This window comes from Hemiscyllium ocellatum, chromosome 15, assembly GCF_020745735.1.
Source record: "Hemiscyllium ocellatum isolate sHemOce1 chromosome 15, sHemOce1.pat.X.cur, whole genome shotgun sequence".
NCBI classification, from domain to species: Eukaryota; Metazoa; Chordata; class Chondrichthyes; order Orectolobiformes; family Hemiscylliidae; genus Hemiscyllium; species Hemiscyllium ocellatum.
Genome location: NC_083415.1, coordinates 47,584,503 through 47,606,086, shown reverse-complemented (window position 1 = coordinate 47,606,086; position 21,584 = coordinate 47,584,503). Strand labels below are relative to the sequence as shown.

Here is a 21,584-nt window from a genome sequence, read left to right as displayed (position 1 = left end):
TCAATGGAGACCAATAACATTTGAAGAGAAATTCAATTCCCAGTATATAACTGATAGGACCAAACATCATCGTTTCATATTTTAAATAAAAATAACTTTACTGCTCAAGAATTAAACAAAGTAAGTTCTATTAACACTATGATTGTACTGTACTTTAGACTCAAAACCCTCAGCAGAAATGCTGATACAGCAATCTGTGTGTTTAACTTTCACTAAGAGTTCCCAATGCATTGCCCTGATCTCGTGTTCTTTTACTTTTCTAGGAATCGAATGAAAGTATGCATAACTCTCTCAAATTAATTTCTATTTAGTGTTCCTATTCAGAGGTATAATATCTTATGGGATACTTCTACTAGCATTCAGATAAGAAACTCTGCAATTCCCCTTCAATGTCTCAATTGGGGATTCCTCAACTCAAACGTGATCTCACTTGCATTCTCGCTATTGGCTTTTAAAATCAACATTAAAAATCACAACACCTGGTTATGGGCCAATAGGTTTATTGGAAGTACAATGAAAGAGTTCTGGGATTTACATCTTAATGAATCAAAACCTGAAACCCATTCTAAGTGATTAAAGATTTAACAGCAATTGAGATTTATTCAATAAATTGCACCAGTTGTAGGCACTTTGATATTTTACTGTAAGTTGTGTGTCCTATGATCCTGCCCCATTAGCTACTGGATGAAGGAGCAGTGCTCCGAAAGCTTGTACTTCCAAATAAACCTGTTGGACTATAACCAAGGTGTTGTAACTTTTTAACTTTGTCCATCCAAGCCCAACACTGGCACCTCCACATCATGCTTTTTAAAATCAGAACACTCTCTTCATTTCCTCCAGCTGTTCTGTAATTCCTGGCAGGTTTTCTCTGTCAGTTTCAAAGCTGCTCCTAAGTAGGTTGCTGGTTTGTGAGAGAACACTCAGATAAAGCCCAAAACGTATCAGTGACTCCCTGCTGACCCATTTCCATAGAACATGCATTACCTTCCAAACTGATGTGAAAATAAACAACGTTTTACCTTTTGAGTTTTGGAGCCATGCTAATAATTAACTGTAAACATTCTGCCTCTGCCAAAGACATCCAGAGGGTGATCACCCATTGCTTAAGATTTTCCAACTTTCAACTCTGACCTTATTAAGACTGGCATCCTTTGATTGGTATGGGAAGTTTGTTTACCAGCTTCTCAATCAGGTGATTCTCTTTGTAGGTCATAAAAGAGTACAGCACAGGAACAGACCCTTCAGCCTATGAACATGATGGCAAATTAAACTAATCCCTTCTACCTGTCATTAGTCCATTCTTTGCATATTCATGTGCTTATCTAGAAGTCCCTGAACCGCCCCTATCGTATCTACCTTCACCACCATTAATGGCAGCACGTTCCAGACTCCAATCACTCTCTGTGTTAGGAAAAGCTTGCCCCTCACATCCCCTTTGAACTTCCCCCTCTCACCTTAAGTGGATGCCCCCCAGTATTAGAAAATTCACCTCTGGGGTAAAAGATTCTGACCATCATTTTATCTGACATTTAAGAATTTAATTCCCCAAGTTAAACGTCATACTTGTAAAGCATGTAAATTGGGACAGAGGTAATGGTGTAGTGATAATGTCATCCAATCAGAGACTCCGGTTAACGCTTTGGAAATTTGGGTTCAAATCTCACCATAGTTATGATAAAACTGAGTCTCCTACAGTCAGATTTAATTCTAATTCAAATCAACTAGGTAAAAATAATGACTGCAGATGCTGGAAACCAGATTCTGGATTAGTGGTGCTGGAAGAGCGCAGTTCAGGCAGCATCCGAGGAGCAGTAAAATCAACGTTTCGGGCAAAAGCCCTTCATCATTCCTGATGAAGGGCTTTTGCCCAAAACATCGATTTTACTGCTCCTCGGATGCTGCCTGAACTGCTGTGCTCTTCCAGCACCACTAATCCAGAATCTAATTCAAATCAGCCTACTTCCATTTGTAGTATACAGTATCATACATTATATTTCATATAGATTTAAGAATCAATTAATTTACATTCATCAATTTCTTTCAGCCTTCTCTACTGACAACTTGAAAGGAGAAGGTCAAGATTATTAAAATAAAGCATGATAAAAATTTAATGAAAGATCCAGTATGTATTTCTCAATATATTTTATAGTTCAGATTTACTGCTATTTTCACATAGATCTGAATGTGTTTGTGCAAGTCTGGAAAGATAACATGGTATTGAAATGCTCAGCTGTTTCTCAAGAATGTTGTGGAAATTCCCAATAGAGGGCAAAATAAAACAGGCTTGAATTTGTGCTGGTTGCAATAAAAGTCCAACTGCATTTTCTAAACTTCTTAATTTTTTTCCAGAGAAAGCAAATATATTTCCCGTTTTCAAATAACAAAGTGAGGCACTGCACATCTGTACAAGCATAAATCCACAGACCATCTGAGTTTCAGTAAAATCCATCGAATTGCTTAGTTCTGCAGATTACACTATACAGTTTCATTATGGTGCCAAATTCAGACTGCTAGCTTTAAGTGTAAGTTCCTGATACAAATATTCCAGATACAAAATATCGACTAACAATATGCATTAACTTTCAGATATAGTTACATCTGGCTGTTACTGTCCATATTCACAAATCCTTTCAACCCTGAATAGCTCCATACATTTTAAAGCTAGATTCTGGTAATGCAAACCAACTGTTTACATTCCTGGTATAAAGAAAATAAGAAGAATAGTAACAAAATTCATCTATATTTAACAAGTGTGTAAAGTGTGCTGTTGACAAATGAGAAATATTAATTTCAATACATTTAACGGCTGGGAACAGAAGCTTAATTCTGAAAGGATTCCATAAATCTTCATACAATGAACAGGCCATTTCAGCAGATCACCAAATTCACGTCACTCTAAATGCAGCAAATATTATTGACAGAAAAAATCATTTTATTTGACTTTTAGAAAATACAAAGGAAAGCATTCCAGTCACATAGTAATTAATTTTGACATAGTGTTTGATGTAATTATAATTTATGATCTAAACATGAACAATTGTGCCATAACCTTCTCCTACAAAATAACCTGGAAATCTGGATGCTTAGATTCCCTTCAGTATGAGAACAGGCCCTTTGGCCCAACAAATCCGCACCAACCCCCTGAAGGGTAACCCACCCATACCCATTCTCCTATCCTATATTTACCCCTAACTAATGCATCTAACACTATGGGCAATTTAGCATGGTCAATTCATCTGACCAGCACTCTTTGGATTGTGGAGGGAAACCAAAGCACTCAGAGGAAGCCCATGCAGACACGGGGAGAATGTGTAAACTTCACACGGACAGAATCGAACTGGAGTCCCTGGCACTGTGAAACAGCAGTGCTAACCACTGAGCCACCCAATAAAAATGTAAAGGCAACTGGAAACAATCATCAGGCGGCTTTTTTTTAAAAAAAAGTTGCGCTGGAGGAGGGAAAGAGATACTCCAGTTGATTTACAATTTTATGGATGATGTCAAAATATGCAAGATAAGGTGGGAGGTTCTGGTGGTCTAAGTTCAGTACCTTTACTTGGAACACTGGTCACAAATTTTGCTGGGCTGCTCAAGAAACATTTGTTGCCTAATTTCCCAGTTGTTTTATGTTAAAGTCTGGCTGTTCATTACTAACAGACCACTTTCACTCAGCCTTCTAGTCTCAGTTGGGCTGGTAGTAGAGACCCAGGCCCTAAATTCCCAAAGAAGAAATATGTGAGAAAACAAAATAGCTATCAACATTGCTTTCTGGCATTTGTGGTGAAAGGGGGAGAAGGTGTCCTGAAGCTTTCCAGGAAACTGGAAAACTATTGTGAAATTTATGGACTTAGATTTTTCTGTGAGTTTTAAAAAGCCCTCATTCCTGCATTGTAAAAATGCTCAAACCATAAAAATCTATGGTTTTGGGGTGCACAGCAATATGAACTTCTAGCTGGTTCCAGGCTCATTGTGGAAGAAAGGTTATAAATATTTATTCTTATTTACTTTTAGGGAGAATTTATGTAGTGTTTAAGTAGTGCGTAAATATGGAGAAGTGCTGCTCTCCTGAGACCATAGTCCACAGCAATATTAAAGAACCATTTTTGGTAATGAAAGATTAATGTGTAGCTTTAGATACAGTAACTAACACTACAAAGCTGGTTCTAACCTGGTAATTTTAAAATTTACAGAGGATGCAGGCAAGTGAACTTAAGGTTGAAGCTGCAGTACAGTTTTGTGAAAGGCCATCATACATATAAACAGCATGGATTTTTTTTCAAAAAAGTTTGTACGTTTTCAGGAACAATTAATACAAAAGCAGAACCACCATAGAAATGTCTTGTTTTAACTCTGTTTCTCTTCTGGTAAGCTATCTCTTCTTTTTGCTCTCTTTCTTGGCTTTTTTGCCTGAGGAAGGCGTTGGAGGCTTCTGTTTTTTACTTGTATCCAAAGGCTTTGATTCAGATTTTTCCCATTCCTGATGAGGAGAAAATTCAGAAACAAAATAGTTTCAAAATATGTACAATAAGACAAAAATATTTTTTAAAATATAGTTCCTCTTTCCAGATTTGTCATTTTGGGCACATTCAAATGCTGATAAAATAGTGGCCTAATACAAAGATATTTCAAATAAACTAAAAAAAAATGCAAGCATGTATAATAAATGCCACCCATTGAGTTTTAAATAAAAATTACAGTTCGTGATTCCTAAAAATTGTTTCACAACAAACACATTTGATCCTATTAATTTCCATTTTACAGATGGCCATGCACCATACAAAGAAATCAGAATTACGACAAGCTCTCAAAGCAAAGGGCACAATGAAATTGTAGCACATTACTTTTTACTTCCCTTCATGGCCACTGTCCTCCAGATCTCTACCACAGCGAGCACAGCATTTATGAATGCCCTTCTTGTTAATGCTTCAAATCAACTGAGAGTGTTGAAGTCATTATGGAGTTGTACTATTACCTACATTTCAGGGTTTTTTTTAAACTGATGTTAAGAAGAAATATAACAATAACAACATCATGTTAAGTTTGAACACACAGATTGAATTTTAAACAAATGGGTCGAGACATTAATCAGAATACTTCAGGAGTGAATAATAAACAGATTTTTGAAATGTTATACGTAGCCTGATAAATCAGAATCACAGAAAAATGATCTTACAACAAAGAATCAGAGCAAACAGATTGCTTGATTAGCTAAACTGTCTATGTTTTTACACAAGACCAGCTGTGATATGGACTGCAGGTTCAAGAAAGCAGCTCATTACCACCTTCTCAAGGTCAGCTGGGACTGCGCAGTAAACACTGGCCCAGCCAATGACACCCACACCTTTTGTGTGAATAAAAAGAAGTTAAGAGCTATTTGAATTTACCAGCCAGGTGAAGGACACTTTATCAAGGTGGTTTTGAGGGAAAGTGAAACATTAAGGAAACTTCGTAGAAATTAGTACTCATGTTCTCATTCTTGGGTAATCCAAAGAACGTGAAATTATCCTTTCTTAGTTTGGCTTTCCATGTCAAACTTTCAGGTGGGTACTCAAGTACGGCTCTTAATAAGTGAAAATCGAGAGTGTCGAATCTTCGTCTGGAAGATAAAACAGGTGGCTAAAATTACCCTAGTTGCAGATACACAGGCTCTAGTGGCAGAAGCAACATAGGTGGGATTTTGTTATCAAATATTTTGAAGGAAATCCTGCAACATCCTTTACTTTAAACAAAAAAAAATTATAGCACATTCAAATAATTACAAAACAAAGATAATTTTCTATATTTTATATAACTCCTCATAATACAAGCTAACCTTCTTCTAGGATCTCCAACCATATTTTTCAGCAAACATTCCATTTTGTAGTTTGATATTTGCTTTGCATCAATCCACTTTATCTCAGAGATCTCTTATCTCTCTAGCATCCTTTTAGACTATCAATGTCAATCTTTCTCTCAGTCATACTTTATTACCTTTGGGATAGTGTACATTCTAAAATTACATGTCAATAGTAAAATCTGCAGTGAATGTGTATTATTTTCAGTATCAATGTTTCTAAAGGAATTGAATTATAGAGACACCATGAAAGTTAAGTGCTGTAGATTAGCAAGACTTCATCAGTAAATGATTCTGGCTATCTTTTATGATTTTTTTTTATCCTGGTTTCTTCGTGGTCAAATCTTTCAAACTTCATGCTCCATGAGCTGTAGCGAGGTACAGATCAAGACAAATATCAACTGATGCTGGAGGACCATCAACTCAATAAAAGGACACTCTTTGGCCTAGACAAATTCTGCTGGTCTTCCAGTGGAAAGAGTTGTTGTCAGTGATGGAGGATCATTTCCAAGTACTTCCCAAGGTGCTAAGTATGCACTAAAGCTTGTGCTGGCTGCTACAGAGGCTCAACAGTAAAAGGCCAAAGTCTACAGTCCTCCTGCCATAGTACACTGAAGAGCTGAAATCTCTCTAAAACGTCTTGAACTGCATGTGCCAGAGAATGTTTGACAGAAAATATACATTGCAAATGTAAGCTGCATTGTAAGGGTAATGAGGCTCATCAGTGTCACGTTGTAATGAAAGAAATTGAACAGTACTGTGCATTACATAATATTAAATTTGAACTGTTATGTAATCAACTTTTATGAGTAAAGCATATTTTTGAAAAAACAAGTGGAGACAGAAGTAGTACTTAGCATTTGCACAACCTACATAGTGTCAGTTACCATCTCCTCCTCAGTTCCACATTCTTATTTTTCTGTTTTCTCTTTGTATCCATATTAGAAAACATAGAAACATATAAATTATTACTCAATTCCTATAATTTTCCTTTCTGGCCTTTCTAATATGTTACACTCAAAACAAATCTTTGCATATTGTTTCTGTAATTCAGAATCATTTTCTTCTTTGTTTCAAATATCCTTTCTGTGTGAGCTGTTTGCTAATCCCAATCAAACAAACAGCACACCCTTTAAGCTTCACACCATTGTTGTTCACATTAGTCTATTGCTTTCAGGATTACTTCCTTGATTTATCTAAACTTTCTCCACTTTCCTGGATATATTTACATTTGCCAAGTCCATTCTGACTAATATCTCTCAAGTACATAAATTGGTGCTCTCAAATGTTGATAATTTTGTTTTTATAATCTATCCAATCTTCGCATTGTCATGTGTAATCACTTACAGTTAAAGCCTCATTCACCTTTGTGCTGGAGATCTGATTTTCCCCATCACACAAACAAACCCAGGATATTTTATTTCATTGCCAGCCCCTTTGTCATAAAATCAATAATGCCTTATAGCTGGTATCATACTAGTAACTTTTCTAATATCATCTTACAGTTTCATATTATGGCTTTCAGCCTAGCCTGGACGTCTGCAGTGTACCTTTGGTAATTTTCAGATAGTAGAGGAAAATTAAAAAGGTCTAGGATCACATAATATGAAACAATGTTGTCTCCTTGATGAAAAACAGTAGGTTTGCAGGCTGCGTTATTATTTCAACAGAACTGTCAAGATGATATATTTGTTTTCTACTATCATGCAATTTGCAATATTCTTTCTCCTGCCAGTGACATTTTTTTTGCAAAAGAGATAAAGTTTATTGTTTCTGAATAAAATGTAGAAAGGACCAAAGTAACTTTAAGCACCTGCATTAATTGGCAGTTGTATTTGGGCTCAAACTACTGACTTTACTGGTCCACAGAAACCAATGACATTTTTAAACAGAGCTCTGTATTACATATAATTTAAAATTGAAAATACTTTAATAATGCAACACAGATGTTTCCCTGAATATGAGCAGAAACACTGGTGTAAGAAGAGAATTTTAATAAGGAATCCCATATAGACAAAAGCTTTACGTATTCTTCTCGGCTTACACATAGCACGAAATTGACATTTTTGTGAGTGGAGTAGAAATACAACAAGCCCAATCTATTTCTTTCTTGACAGCTGGAGGATTCCTTTTTAAAGGAACCAAAAGATCAATTTTTAGTTTTTTTAATATATCTAAGTGCAGGGACTACAGCTAGATATTCATGGGGAAAGACTTAAAATATTTACATGCCACTCTTTTGTCTGTCACTGTATTGGAAATATTAACTTGTATTCGAGCAATAAATGGATGTCATTACCATACCACTAAAGCCATGATGTGGAGGAACTGGTGTTAGACTGGGGTGGACAAAGTTCCCAGTGGCTCAGTGGTTAGCACTGCTGCCTCACAGCACCAGCAATACAGTTTCAATTCCAGCCTCAGGCAACTGTCTGTGTGGAGTTTGCACATTCTCACTGTGTCTGCGTGGGTTTGCTCTGGTTTCCTCCCACAATCCAAAGATGTGTAGGTTAGCTGCATTAGTCAGGGGTAAATGTAGAGTAATAGGGGACTGGAGGTGGGTGGGTTACTCTTTGGAGGGTCTGTGTGGACTTGCTGGGCCAAAGGGCCTGTTTCAAATCTCTAGGGATTCTACAATTTTACAAAAATCACACAACACCAGGTAATAGTCCAACAGGTTCATTTGGAACTACAGGCTTTCTGAGCACTGCTCCTTCATCAGGTAGCTAGTGGGGCAGGATCATCGGACGCAGAATTTATAGTAAAAATGGTAAGTGTAGTCTGGAAGTTCAGGTTGTAGGGTATTGCAAATAGTGACCTTGAACATTACATTATGAAAAAGCACTTTGAGATTTAGCATGATATTATAAGGAAGGGTTAAGTGGTAATAGAAAATCTTCTGGGAAAATATAATCAAAGTTTGACAGTGATATAATCAAGTCCAAAACTAGGATAATAAATTTAACAAAGCCAATTATATAGATACAAGAGGGGAGGTGGCCACGAATATATAAATTAATAAGGAAGGAGCACACAAATATTGGGAAACATGAAGAAAGATAAAGTTTTCAGCAAAAATATGTTCCATTAAATCATAATTCAAATGGTAAAGACCCAGCAGCTCTATGTAAATCAGGATAGAATTAGGTTAAAAATGACTTTCTAATGTTTAGAAGTAAAGTGCTAAGAATGAGAATTGGGGTGGGGAGGGGGGCACGGAAACAAAGATCAACAAAATAATTGATTAAAATAAAGGGGAAAATAATGAACAAAAATAATCTCTGTCAGCCACAAACAGTGCAAGGTATCTCTCCTTACCCTTTTGGACAGTCTATAGCCTTTCATTTGTTAGATCATACTATCCCCCTCCAACATTTCTCCACTATCATGTTGTTGAGTGGGACTGCTCTCAACTAATTCCATTCTTAATTATCCAATCAGTCACAGTATCACTTGTAATGGTTTTCCTTCCTGCTCCCACAATATTATTCTGCTGTCATTCAATGATTTATCTTTGGTCACATCCTATTTCACAGCTACATGTTGTCCATTAGCAGCATCACAACACAGCTGAAAGCACAACATTAATTTTCATGTGCTTACAGCACCAGTCTGGCTTCATCACCATCTCTCTTAACTCCTCCACTCTTGTTAATTTATCTAAACTGCTCATCTTACTTTGTACTGAATTAACAGAAATAATCTGCAATTAAAAAGGGAAGATTGAAGCAACTGCTTTTTTTGTACGCACTCCATTCCCTACCTATTCCACTCCTGCCCAGGCATCAGTCTGTGACTATACCAGTCTGTTTGCAACATTGTTATCATAACTGATCCCAAGATGTTCACCTAACCACATATTCTTACCATTATTGGGATGGTCTATTTCCACATCATTTGCTTTGCATAATATTGCCCTATCCCAGTTTATCTGCTGTTGAAACTTTCATTCATGCCATTATTACCTCTGGACTCAACTACTCCAATGCATTTCTGGCCTATCTTTCACATTCTATCTTCCATAAACTTGAGATCATTCAAAACTTTGTTGCCTGTGTCTTAACAGAGTCTCATTAATTTGTTCCCCCCAACCCCATTCTCACTTACCCACACTGACTCACAGTCAAGTGACATCTATACTTTAACATGCTCAGCTGTCAAGTCCATTGCCTTTCTCTGCCTTTGTAACCTCTTCCAGCCTTTCAATCCTCCAAGATATCTGCAGTCATACAAGGTCTCTTAATAAAAGGACCACCACCACCAGCAAATTCCCCTCCAAGCCACTCACCATCCTGACTTGGAAATATATCATCATTCCTTCAGTGCCGCTGAATCAAAATCCTGGAATTCCCTTCCTCACGGAATTGTGGGTTAAACTATGGCATATGGACTGCAGAGTTTTGAGAAGGCAGCTCACCACTACCTTCTTAAGGGAAACTAGAGACAGACAATAGATGCTGGCCAGCCAGTGATGCCCACGTCCATGAGTGAATTTTTAAAATTCCATAATTTTAATTTACACCTGGTAAATTTCATTACTCAGTACCCAAAAAGTCTGAATTCCCTCTCCTCACTTCTGCATGTCATCTTTAAGATATTTGAAAACTACTTTTTGGATCAAAACTTTTGCCATTGATCTAATGTTAAATTTCTTGTGAACATTCATGAGAAAAATCTTCGTAGAAGTTAGTAAAACAATTAATGAAAACACTAGAAAGCACCATGATATTTATATATCTAGTACAAAAAACAGAAATAATAGATCTAATGAAGTAATTAAGTGGTTAAACTAAAATGTTTTCACAAAACTTTGTACTTATTCATGTTACTGATGTATGATGTAGACAATAGAAGTTCCCTTCAATAGCATATCATTTTGGAACTTTCACTGAAATATTCAGAAGAACTTTTGTTTTAGTTTGTTACGTTATAGCTACAATGTTAGATTTAGCTTAGTGAACATCAACTCTAAACGGATTGTTTATTTTTGGTTTGGTTCTCAGGTCAAGATGGCAGACAGTGCAGTTATCAAAATGTCTACTTTCAATGGTCATATTAGTTCTGAGACAATGAAGTTCATTAACTTCTGGCCTTTATCAAGTTGGAGATGGCATTGGAAGAGGTTGGGCGGCTAGACAGTGATGGGCCCTACATTCTAAGCTGGCAAATCTATTTGAAGCTTGGCAAACAAGCATTAGCATACAGCGCATGGGCAAGTCAGAGTAATGATTCATATCTACCTCTCACTTTTTCTCTGCCCTATCAATTGAAGGTGGAGATGGGCAGAGACATAATGAAGTTCCTCGTTTAGTAAGACAGTGTGAAATGTCAAACTGGGACTTGTTATACCTGTTAGGTAGTCCACCACAGAGGAAGTAATATAGCATAGAGAGCTAAGTGGTGAGTTTATTGAAAAACAGCATCATATGGTTTGATATGTAATGAAATGGAGAATATTAGGAAAGGGACTAACTTTTTTTCCGAAAGTAATATTTGCTAAGTCATCAACAAATACAATCACTCAAATGTTTTTCACTCCATCTTCGAAAGGTTAAGCACTTGAAGATCGGTATTGAGCAAACACAAAGCACACATCTGACAGAATACAAGATTGACTTTACAAGAATGGTCAGTGTCACTGAAGTCAGGAGAATATCAACTTTGGAGCAACAAAATTAATTCTGTTACTCTTGTGCAGCAATGAAAATAAAAAAAATTGTGTCCTCACTTCCAGCATTTGCCAGAAAAACTCAAGTAGAAAGCATTATCCCCACACCAAATTCTCTTTTAATCCTGACACTGTAAGCAAGTTTAGAAAATAGCTGAAGATCATCTTTGAGATAAGGTGATAATCAGGTGCTAACCTCTTAAGATGTTTTCATAGCAGCTTGCAGTGATTCCAACTTCCATATTCTGCACTTCCAATTTTGGACTGTCACTTATTGTTGTTCCCCGTCAGAGGACAATGTTTCAACAAACTGTATTAAAGAAAATTTTCTTGATCAATAAATTGATGTACCTAATAGAAAAGGAGCAAAGCCTGACCTTCTCGTGGGAAATAAGGCAGGCCAAGTGACTGAAATGTTAGTGAGGGAGTATTTTGGGACCAGTGATGATAATTCTATTTGCTTTAAAATAGTTATGAAAAAGAACAGGCCTTGTATAAAAGTTAAGTTCTTAATTGGAGTAACGCAAACTTTCAAGAGTTGATTGGAGTGTACTACCCACAGGCAAAGGGACCACTGGCAAGTGGGAGACTTTCAAAAGTGAGATAACGAGAGTTCAGAAGCATTATGTTCCTGGTAAAATGAAGGGTAAGGCTGTGAAGAGAAGGGAACAATGGATGAATAAAGATATTGAGGCTCTGGTCAAGAATAAGAAGGAGTTCGCATATTAGGTATAGACAATTGAGATAAAGTGAATCTCATACAGAGTATAAGCATTGTAGGGGCATTCTTAAAAGGGAAATCAGGAGGGCAAAATGTGGATGCCCTCCAAAGATATCCTTTGGCAGACAAGGTTAAGGATCATCCAAATAGATTATATAAGTAGATCAATAGCAAAAGAGCAACTAGGGAGAGAATAAGGCCTCTTGAGGATCAACAAAATCATCTAAGTGTGGAAACACTGGAGATGGGAGAGATACTAAACAAATACTTCTCATCAGGTTTTACTGTGAAAAAAGAAATGGTGGCTAGGGAACTTGGGGAAATAAATATTGATGCTTTATAAACAGTGCACAATACAGACGAGGAAGTGCTGGAGGTCTCAAAAACCTAAAGATGGATAAATCTCCAGGACCTGACCAAGTGTATCACAGGAAGCTCTGGAAAGTTAGATAATAAATTGTGGGGACCCTAACAGAAGTATGTGTATCTTCTACAGCCACGGGTGAGGTGCCAGAGGATTGGAGGGTAATTCAAGTTGTGTTTTTATTTAAGAAAGGCTGTAGGGAGACACCTGGGAACTTTAGATATTTGAGTTTGACATCAGTGGTGGATAAGTTGTTGAAGATTCTGAGAGATAGGATTTACATGTATTTGAAGGTGACCACCAGATTAGGGATAGTCAACATGGCTTTGTGCGTGGGAATTCCTGTCTCACAAACTTAATTGAGCTTTTTTGAAGACGTATCCAAAAAGATTGAGGGCAGAGCAGCAGACATTGTCTGCATGGACTTGAAAAGCCTTTGACAAGTTTCCATATGGTAGACTAATTAGTAAAGTTAGATCACATGGGATTCACAGACAGCTTGCCAATTAGATACGAAATGAGCTGATGGTAGGAAACAGAGAGTGGTGTGGAGTGTTGTTTTTCGGACTGGAGGCCTGTAACCAACGGTGTTCCGCAGGGATTAGTGCTGGATCTACTTTTGTTTGTAATTTAAATAAATGGTTTGGTTAAGAATTTAGGAGACATGCTTAGTAAGTTTGTGAATGACACCAAAATTGGTGGTATAATCAACAATGAAGAAGGTTATCAAGAATTACAAAGGGATCTTGATCAATAGGCTGAGGAGTGACAAATGGAGTTTAATTTGGTAAAATAAACAAGGGCAGGACTTATATAGTTAGTGGTGGGCCTGGGTAGTGTTGTCAAACAGAGACCAAGGCGTTCAGGTACATAATTCTTTGAAAGTTGCATCACGGGTAGGCATGGTGGTTAAGAAGGTATTTCGCACACTTGCCTTCATTACTCAGACCATTGAGTATTGGAGTTGGGACATCATATTGAGGATGTACAGGATGTTGGTGAGGCTACCTTTGGAGTACTATGTACTGTTCTGGTTACCTTGCTACAGAAAGGATATTATTCAATTGGAGAAGGTTCAAAACAGATTTACCAGGATATTGCCGGGACTGGAGGGTTTGAGTTATAAGGAAAGACTGAGACTTTTGTCATTGGAGCATGGGAGGTTGAGGGTTGACCTTATAGAGGTTGATAAAATCATGAAGAGCATAGATAAAAGGTTTTTTTTTCCCCTCATGTGGGTTGAGTTTAAAACTCTGGGACATATTTTTAAGGTGAGAGGAGAAAGGTCTGAAAGGGACTGGAGGGGCAACATTTTCACACGGAATTATGTGTGGAATGACTCTATGACTATATTAATTCTAATGGAATTAATAGTGTAGTGATGTGGATAGCTGCAGTCAGTTTGAATGTCCAAAAACACCTTTGAACAGATACATATTTCAGAGGACATTATATTGGGTTATATGATGACCATCAATGAGATATTAGAGGAAACTAATGTGGAGGAGCAAACTCCTTTCACACAGGGGAGAAATATCACAAGTTGTCACAAAAAACAAACTCAAATTTCAAAATATCTTTGGATGATTTGCCACCTAATTTAGGAAAGGTGATGAAATTAGCTAAATCTTTTAATATTGAAGTCTGAAAAGAGGATAACAGTCACAAGGCACTCATAAGCTGCAATGGAGCTCTGGGGAAAAATACACTCGTCCATGCTGACTAAACTAGACTACTCCCACTTGCCTGCATTTGGCCCACATCCTTCTAAACGTTTCCTTTTCATGTACCTATCCAAATATCTTTTAAAGTTATAACTAAACCTGTATCTACCACTTCCTCTGGCAGTTCATTCCACAATGTAACCACCCTCTGTGTAGACATAATTGCCCCTCAGGTTCCTTTTAAATCTTTCTCCTCTCACCTTAAAAATATGCCCCTGGTTGTAAACTCATCAGTTCAGAGAAAGGATCTATTCACCTCATCTATGCCCCTCATGATTTTATAAATCATTATAAGGTCACCCCTCGACCTCCGAGATGGGATGAAAGGTCACCAGCTTTGAACATTAACTTTGGTTTCCTCTGTCCACAAATGCCGCATAGTTTGCAATAGTTGTAGCATTTTCTGTTTTTATACAGTCATAGAGATGTACAGAACGGAAACAGACCCTTCAGTCCAACTCATCCATGCTGACTAGATATCCCAACCCAACCTAGTCACACCTACCAGCATCCGGCCCATATCCCTCCAAACCCTTTCTCTCCATATACCCATCCAAATGCCTTTTAAATGTTGCAATTGTACTATCCAGCACCACTTCCCTGGCAACTCACTCCATACATGTACCACCCTCTGCGTGAAAAAGTTGTCCCTTTGGTCTGTGTGAAAAAGTGGTCTCTTTTATATCTTTCCCCTCTCACCCAAAACCTATGCCCTCTAGGTCTGGACTCCCCCACCCCAGGGAAAAGACTCTGCCTATTTATCCTATCCATGCACCCCATGATTTTATAAACCTCTATAAGGTCACCCCTCAGCCTCCGACACTCCAGAAAAAATCCTAACCTATTAAACCTCTTACCCTGTTCTTATTTGACTTGCACACTTCATTGCAGGGATCTCAAGACAGCATTTGAGAGTCAGAGACCCTTACATTTCCCTCCCCTCCCCCCGCCCCGAGTTCAGTGCCACTGAGGCCAAATGAAGAACACAAACTGCCACTGTATCTGACATTAGCCAAGTGACAATAATCATATTTCAAATTCATGTTCATACACCAGAAAAAAAATGATTGGATGTGGGAAGGCGACTTCAGGGTAAAAAATATGAAAGCATTTAATTACTGTCAAATCAATATTCCATAATTATATCAAGAAACATTTAACATTTTATTAATAATGCCAAAAAAATCTTTTTTGAGTCAAAATCAAACACATCAAACTCACAACTGGATTAAAATGAAAATCAGTTGGAAAGCTTCAACTTGTTTTCACTCCTCCACCTCAGTCATAACTGCACAATGTGCCAACAAATTGATTAATCTTTATTCACAACTCAGCTGTAACTGTAAATGGTTTCTCAGTTGGACGCACTGTACTTTTACCCTGTGATGAACACACAGAGAAAAGAGATATATTTAACAAAAATAAACCTGAATATCATCACAACTCACTTTGTATAAACTGCTTGGTAAGTGGCCGTCAGCTGCTATGGTTACTTAAACACGAGGAGATTAATCCTCTGTTGCGACCTTCAGAATAAACAAAACTAAGCTTTTCATTTGGAGGCTGACTGGCAAAAGATCACAGATCAAATGAGCATTTCAGTTGAATGATATGAATGAAAATTCATAGCATAACAAGAGCAATGCAAGGACTGACCATTGTAGTCACAGAAAAGCCCAGGGAAATTAGAATAAATTACACTTGAGCACTGAAAAGCAATGGATTCCCCACAGTCCAACACATGATCCAACAAACCAGTCATAATTAACTCTGGTTTTATATTACTGCAGACAAGCAAGAAAGTGTTCCTGGAGCACTGAAGCTAAAGATCTACAAATTTCAAATATATTCTGCGAAGTTAGAACATAGCAGCAGCACAACACAAGTACGGGCCCTTTGGCCAATGATGTTGTGCCAAAAATGACAGCAAATTAAACTAATTCATTCTGCCTGCCCTTGAACCATATCCCTCCATTCCTCTCACATTCGTGTGCTCATCTACAAATTCCCTGAATGCCCCTATTGTATCTGCCTCAACCACCACACCAGGCAGCACATTCCAGACTACCATCGTTCTCTGTGTTAAAAACTCGCCCCTCACATTACTTTGAGCTTTGTTTCTCTCACCTTAAATGCATGTCCCCTAGTATTAGACATTTCAACTCTGGAAAAAAGATTAATGACCGTCAACCCCATATATGCATCATAATTATATGGACTATCAAATCTCCCTTCAGCATTCACCACTCTAGAGAAAACACCGAGATTTTCTAGTCTCATACCCTCTAATCCAGGGAGCATCCTGGTAAACCTCTTCAGCATCCTCTCCAAAGCCTCCACATTCTTCCTGTAATGTGGTGACCAAAATTGAATGGAATACTCTAAATGTGGCCTAACCAAAGTCTGATAAAACCATGTAACATGATATCCTGATTCTTGTACTGAATTCCCTGATCAATAAAGGCAAGCATGCTATATGCCTTCTTTACCACTCTATCCACTTGAATGGCCACTTTCACGGAGCTATGAACTTGAACCCCATGATCCCACTGTACATCAAAGCTGTTCAGGGTCCTGCCATTAACTGTATACTTTTCCTTAATATTTGATCTGCCAAAGTGCAGCACCTCACAATTACCCAGATTAATCTGCCACTTCTCCACCCATATCTGCAACTAATTTATGTCCCACTGTATCCTTTGACAACCTTCTGTATGATCCACAACACTATCCATCACACTATCCAAGTCTTGACATTTTTAATTTGAGAATTTTATTTAGATTGTTTCGGTGTAATCTTCACTTTCGAAAAAGATGTTGAAAACGATGTTACAGGTTAAGCAAATTGCCCATAGTGTTAGGTGCATTAGTCGGGGTAAATATAGGGTAGGAGAATGGGTCTGGGTGGGTTACTCTTCGGAGGGTCAGTGTGGACTTGTTGGGCCGAAAGGCCTGTTTCCAAAGTGTAGGGAATCAAATCTAATCTAATATGGCTAACATGCTTGTGGGCCTGATACAATCACATTTTAATGAAAGATAGTCAACTATAAGAACATAGGAGTGAGGAGCAGCAGTAGGGCATTTAACATCTTTGAGCATGATCAAGCATTCAAGAGGATCATGGCTGATTTGGTTGTTGTCCCAATTTCACTTTCCTGTCTGCCAGTCCAGCACCCCTCAACTTGTCCAGTCTCAGCTCCACCCCTCAGACATGACCCAACTTCCATGATCATCTGATACAACCCCAAACTAATCTGACCAGAACCTCAATCCAACTCTCTAGTTGCCCACGCTTTTGTCCCACCAATCCAACCACCCCAACCCTGCCAAATAATCATCCTACCTCTTACCCATTTAACTCACCCCACCCACTTCCAAGACTTGCATTCGTTCATGAATAGACTGAAAAGCTGTTTAAATGTCCTACTGCTGTACAGTGTGTTCGTGAATGATTGACCTTACCAGAATATAGCAGTCACTGCTGTTAAAAAAAGATGCATGGTTTGGCATCGACTCACTGTCCTACACCATGAGTGTTCAGCTCGATTAAACTCTTAAAGTATGCTGCATATATCGGAGACATCCAGCATTGAAGACTGGAGCCAGACATGCACAAGGTAAAAAATTAGGTGCAAGTCCCTTTGACAAAATACTGCAGATGCTAGAAAACTAAAATAAAAACAAGCATTTCTATAAGTACGCAGCAAATCAAGCAGCACCAGTGGGAAGAAACAGAGTCAACAATAACCTTTCAAAACTGGTGAAGGCTCATTGACCTGAGATATTGGCAGTTTCACTCCACGGATACTGCTTGACCTGCTGAGTACAGAGGAACCTTGATTTTCTGAGCGACACGGGCAGGGAGTATTTTGTTCGGACAGTCCAATGTTTGGATAATACAGTTTGACCAAGCATTGGGATCTTGAGATCTTGCTCGGGTAATTAATGTTCAGATAATCGAGGTTCCACTGTATTGCCAAAATTTTATGTTTTTATTTCATTAAGTCAGTGCGAGGTGACAGCCCAGTGGTATTATCACTGGACTATTAATCCAGACAGTCAGATAATGTTCCGGGGATCCAAATTCAAATCCTGTCACGGCAGATGGTGAAATTTGAATTTGTTAAAAATCTGGAATTAAGAGTCACATGATAACACTGAATTAATTGTCAGGAAAAATCCATTTGGGGAAAGATATTGCCATCCTTATCCGGTCTGGCCTACAGACCCACAGCAATGTGCACCTCTGGGCAATAAATGCTGACCTAGTCAGCAGCCCCCACATCCTGTGAATGAATAAAAAAGAAACCCTTGAATCTGTATGCCTTTAGACTGAAGTAAGACAAGGAGCAAAACGTGAGTTTTCCCTTCAATCTACCAGGCAATATTACACAGAAAAAAAACTTTGTAAAATACTGAATTCAATGACAGTGATAAATAAATCTTACCTTTAATAAAAGATGCATACTTCTAGAATATTTTGTAGATGCCTTCAACCAGCATAGGTTGATGTAATTTTCAAGCCATGCATCAGAGCGCCTGTGCCTGAAGACAGCTTATTATTACTCTGACTGAATTATTCTTCAAAACAGCCACGATGGTACAGAAATGATGGGCCAAATCACCACCTTCTGAGAAAATTTTCATCTATAATCTTACGTTTTATTCACTGGAGGTGGATATGCAACACTGCAATCATTTGTCAGTAAAGTTAATGGCATGTTTTCTTCAGTACGGAGGTAAAGCGAGGAACTTGAAAATACATTTTTTAGAAGTCTGGGGAGGATCAAGCATATTCTTTCTACTTGAAAGTGGTTTTGCTTTCCAGTTTACAAGGATTTATACAGACGTGGAATACTCAAGGCCTCTCATGAGAATTGGTCTTGCTTCTGATGAAAGCCAAACCTTACACCAGCAAACACAAAGAAAAAGAAACACTTGTTCTCCTCTTAGAATGAGATTTAGCAGTAGCTTTATAGAACTATGACTTAGTGAATAGGGGCAGGTCTGTAAAAGGATGGAGAATATTGAAACGACTGATGGCTTGTCATTCATGCCTATACTGGCTTCGGGAATGGGGTAGAGAGAGAATGCTGTCAAGCATTGGTAATGCTTACAGTCCATTAACTCAAGGATATTTCCTGAAGATATGAAACAGCAGAAAAACCCAACTCTCATTTGAAACAAGTGTTGACATCTGCATTTAATCGTTCTCGGTACATTAAAGATCAAATAAAATTCAAGCAAACATGAAAAGAATTTTGTGCAACCAGGAACTAAAATAGAAATTGCTGGAAGAACTCAGCAGGTTTGGCAGTGTCTGTGGAGAGAAATCAAAGGTTCTGAACTCATGGTTCTGAAGAACTGGATCCTAAACACCAACTGTGATTTCTCCCCACAGACTTGCTGACTTTTTTTCTAGAAATTGCTGTTTTTGTTTCTGATTTCCACCATCTGCAGTTCTTTTGGTCTTTTGTCTATTAAGTGCAACCACGCTAGTTTGCAGATTAGATCAGCAGCAGAAAAAAATTATAACAGTCCCTCAGCTGTGCGTTGAAATGGGAAAGGGTTTGCATTATGAATGGTGAGAAAACGATCGATGAATCCATTGATCACTGCTGGAAGAACACTGTGCAGAGGTAAGATAAAGCCTGGTGGGAAGCTTTCAAAGTTAAACAGTCGCCTGACCATTTCTGTCTTAGCCAAGTAACACAGAAGAATTAGAAGACACCCCACAACAATTGTATAGAATCCCTATAGTGTGGAAACAGGTCTTTTGACCCAACAAGTCCACACCAACCCTCTGAAGGGTAACCCACCCAGACCCATTCCCCTACCCTATTACTCTACTTTTCCCCTGACAAATGCATCTAACCTACCCATCCTGAACACTATGGACAATTTAGCATGGCCAGTTCACCTAACCTGTACATCTTTGGACTGTGGGAGGAAACCAGAGCACCTGAAGGAAACCCACGTACACACTGAGGGAATGTGCAAATTCCAATGGCTCAGTACCCTACAAAAGTCAGGAAGGAGTGGAGCTGGGGGCAGTGTGAATAAACAGAACAAAATGAAAGAGAAGCATGGGGTTAAGGTTTGAGACTATCACTGATTAAGAAGTGTCAGATAGTTCTCGTGCTACTAACTCAGTTGGGCAGATACTAAACATTTCCAGCAGCACATCCAGCATTATTGCTTCCCAGTGAAAACTATAAGCATCACCCAACACAGTTAATATTCTACACAAAAATAAGAAATAGATTTACAGACTTTTGTTTGAACGAGTTATATAAAAATATTTGTGCATGTCACATGCACCAAGGCAAGTACTTCATTAGGGTGCGTAATACATTCAGATTCAAGTCAGACTGAGGATTCAGATACTTTCTAATCTACTTATTAACAGATGGTATTACATAATTCTGGAACATATACAACTTGATTCCAGGCCTTCTGACTTAGGGGCAGGGACACTACCACTGAACCAAAACAGCCCTCTGGTGGTGGATTCTTGACACAACATATAATCAGCACATTGTGATATCTGGAATGCACAAATTACTGGAACGGTCATTAATATCCACAACATAAAATGTCTAACTTTTCCATACATATAAAATGTCAATTCTTCTGCTCACTTTGGACTTCACCCTTTAGGTCCACATGAATATTTCAGTGCAATAAAAATAAATAATTACTTAAGCTTATTCTAACTCTGAACTATATTGATGTAATCATGAAAATCTCTTTTCAGGTGTTCCCCTTGTGATACATAACTGACACAATCAATCATTTTTACACTACATTGTACATTTTAACAATGACAGTGTGCTTGGTAGTCACATTGGAGATGTAATGCTGAATGTTTTTGCGTGACATGTTAAATATTTCTCATTTGTGCAGAAGGTGTACTCAGGATGGTATAAAATTGTTAAAACACATTGGCAAAACTTCTTTGATTTGAATGGAAATTGCAAAAAAAAATTCCATTTTAGAAGCTGATTTATGCATAAAGGGATTGATTCAGCTTATCCCTCAACATTGATTCCACTATAACCTGACTTCACGTTGTTACAATCTCATAAGTAAGACTCTACTGCACCCTGGTGTCAAACTAAGAAAATGTATTTCAAATGAATGCCATTGCATTAAAAGCAAAAGACCAGCTTGTATTTAACACAGCGCTTTTTATGGACACCAAGCTTTTCAAAGCTTTTTAAAGCTAATTATATAATTTTGAAATGTAGTCACTGCAGTAATATAAGAAACAT

The 21,584-nt window shown here is 38.0% G+C and overlaps 1 protein-coding gene across 4 annotated transcripts in view; it reads right to left on the bottom strand.

Moving 5' to 3' along the window:
- Window positions 1-2,909: 2,909 nt before the first annotated feature.
- The window catches only part of manbal (mannosidase beta like), a 48,684-nt gene continuing 30,009 nt past the window's right edge, over window positions 2,910-21,584 (bottom strand). For all 4 annotated transcript variants that reach the window (XM_060836098.1, XM_060836100.1, XM_060836097.1 and 1 more), the window contains exon 3: window positions 2,910-4,477. In XM_060836098.1, the coding sequence (XP_060692081.1) occupies window positions 4,370-4,477 (108 nt within the window). In that variant the 3' untranslated portion in view covers window positions 2,910-4,369. The remainder of the gene's footprint in view (window positions 4,478-21,584) is intronic.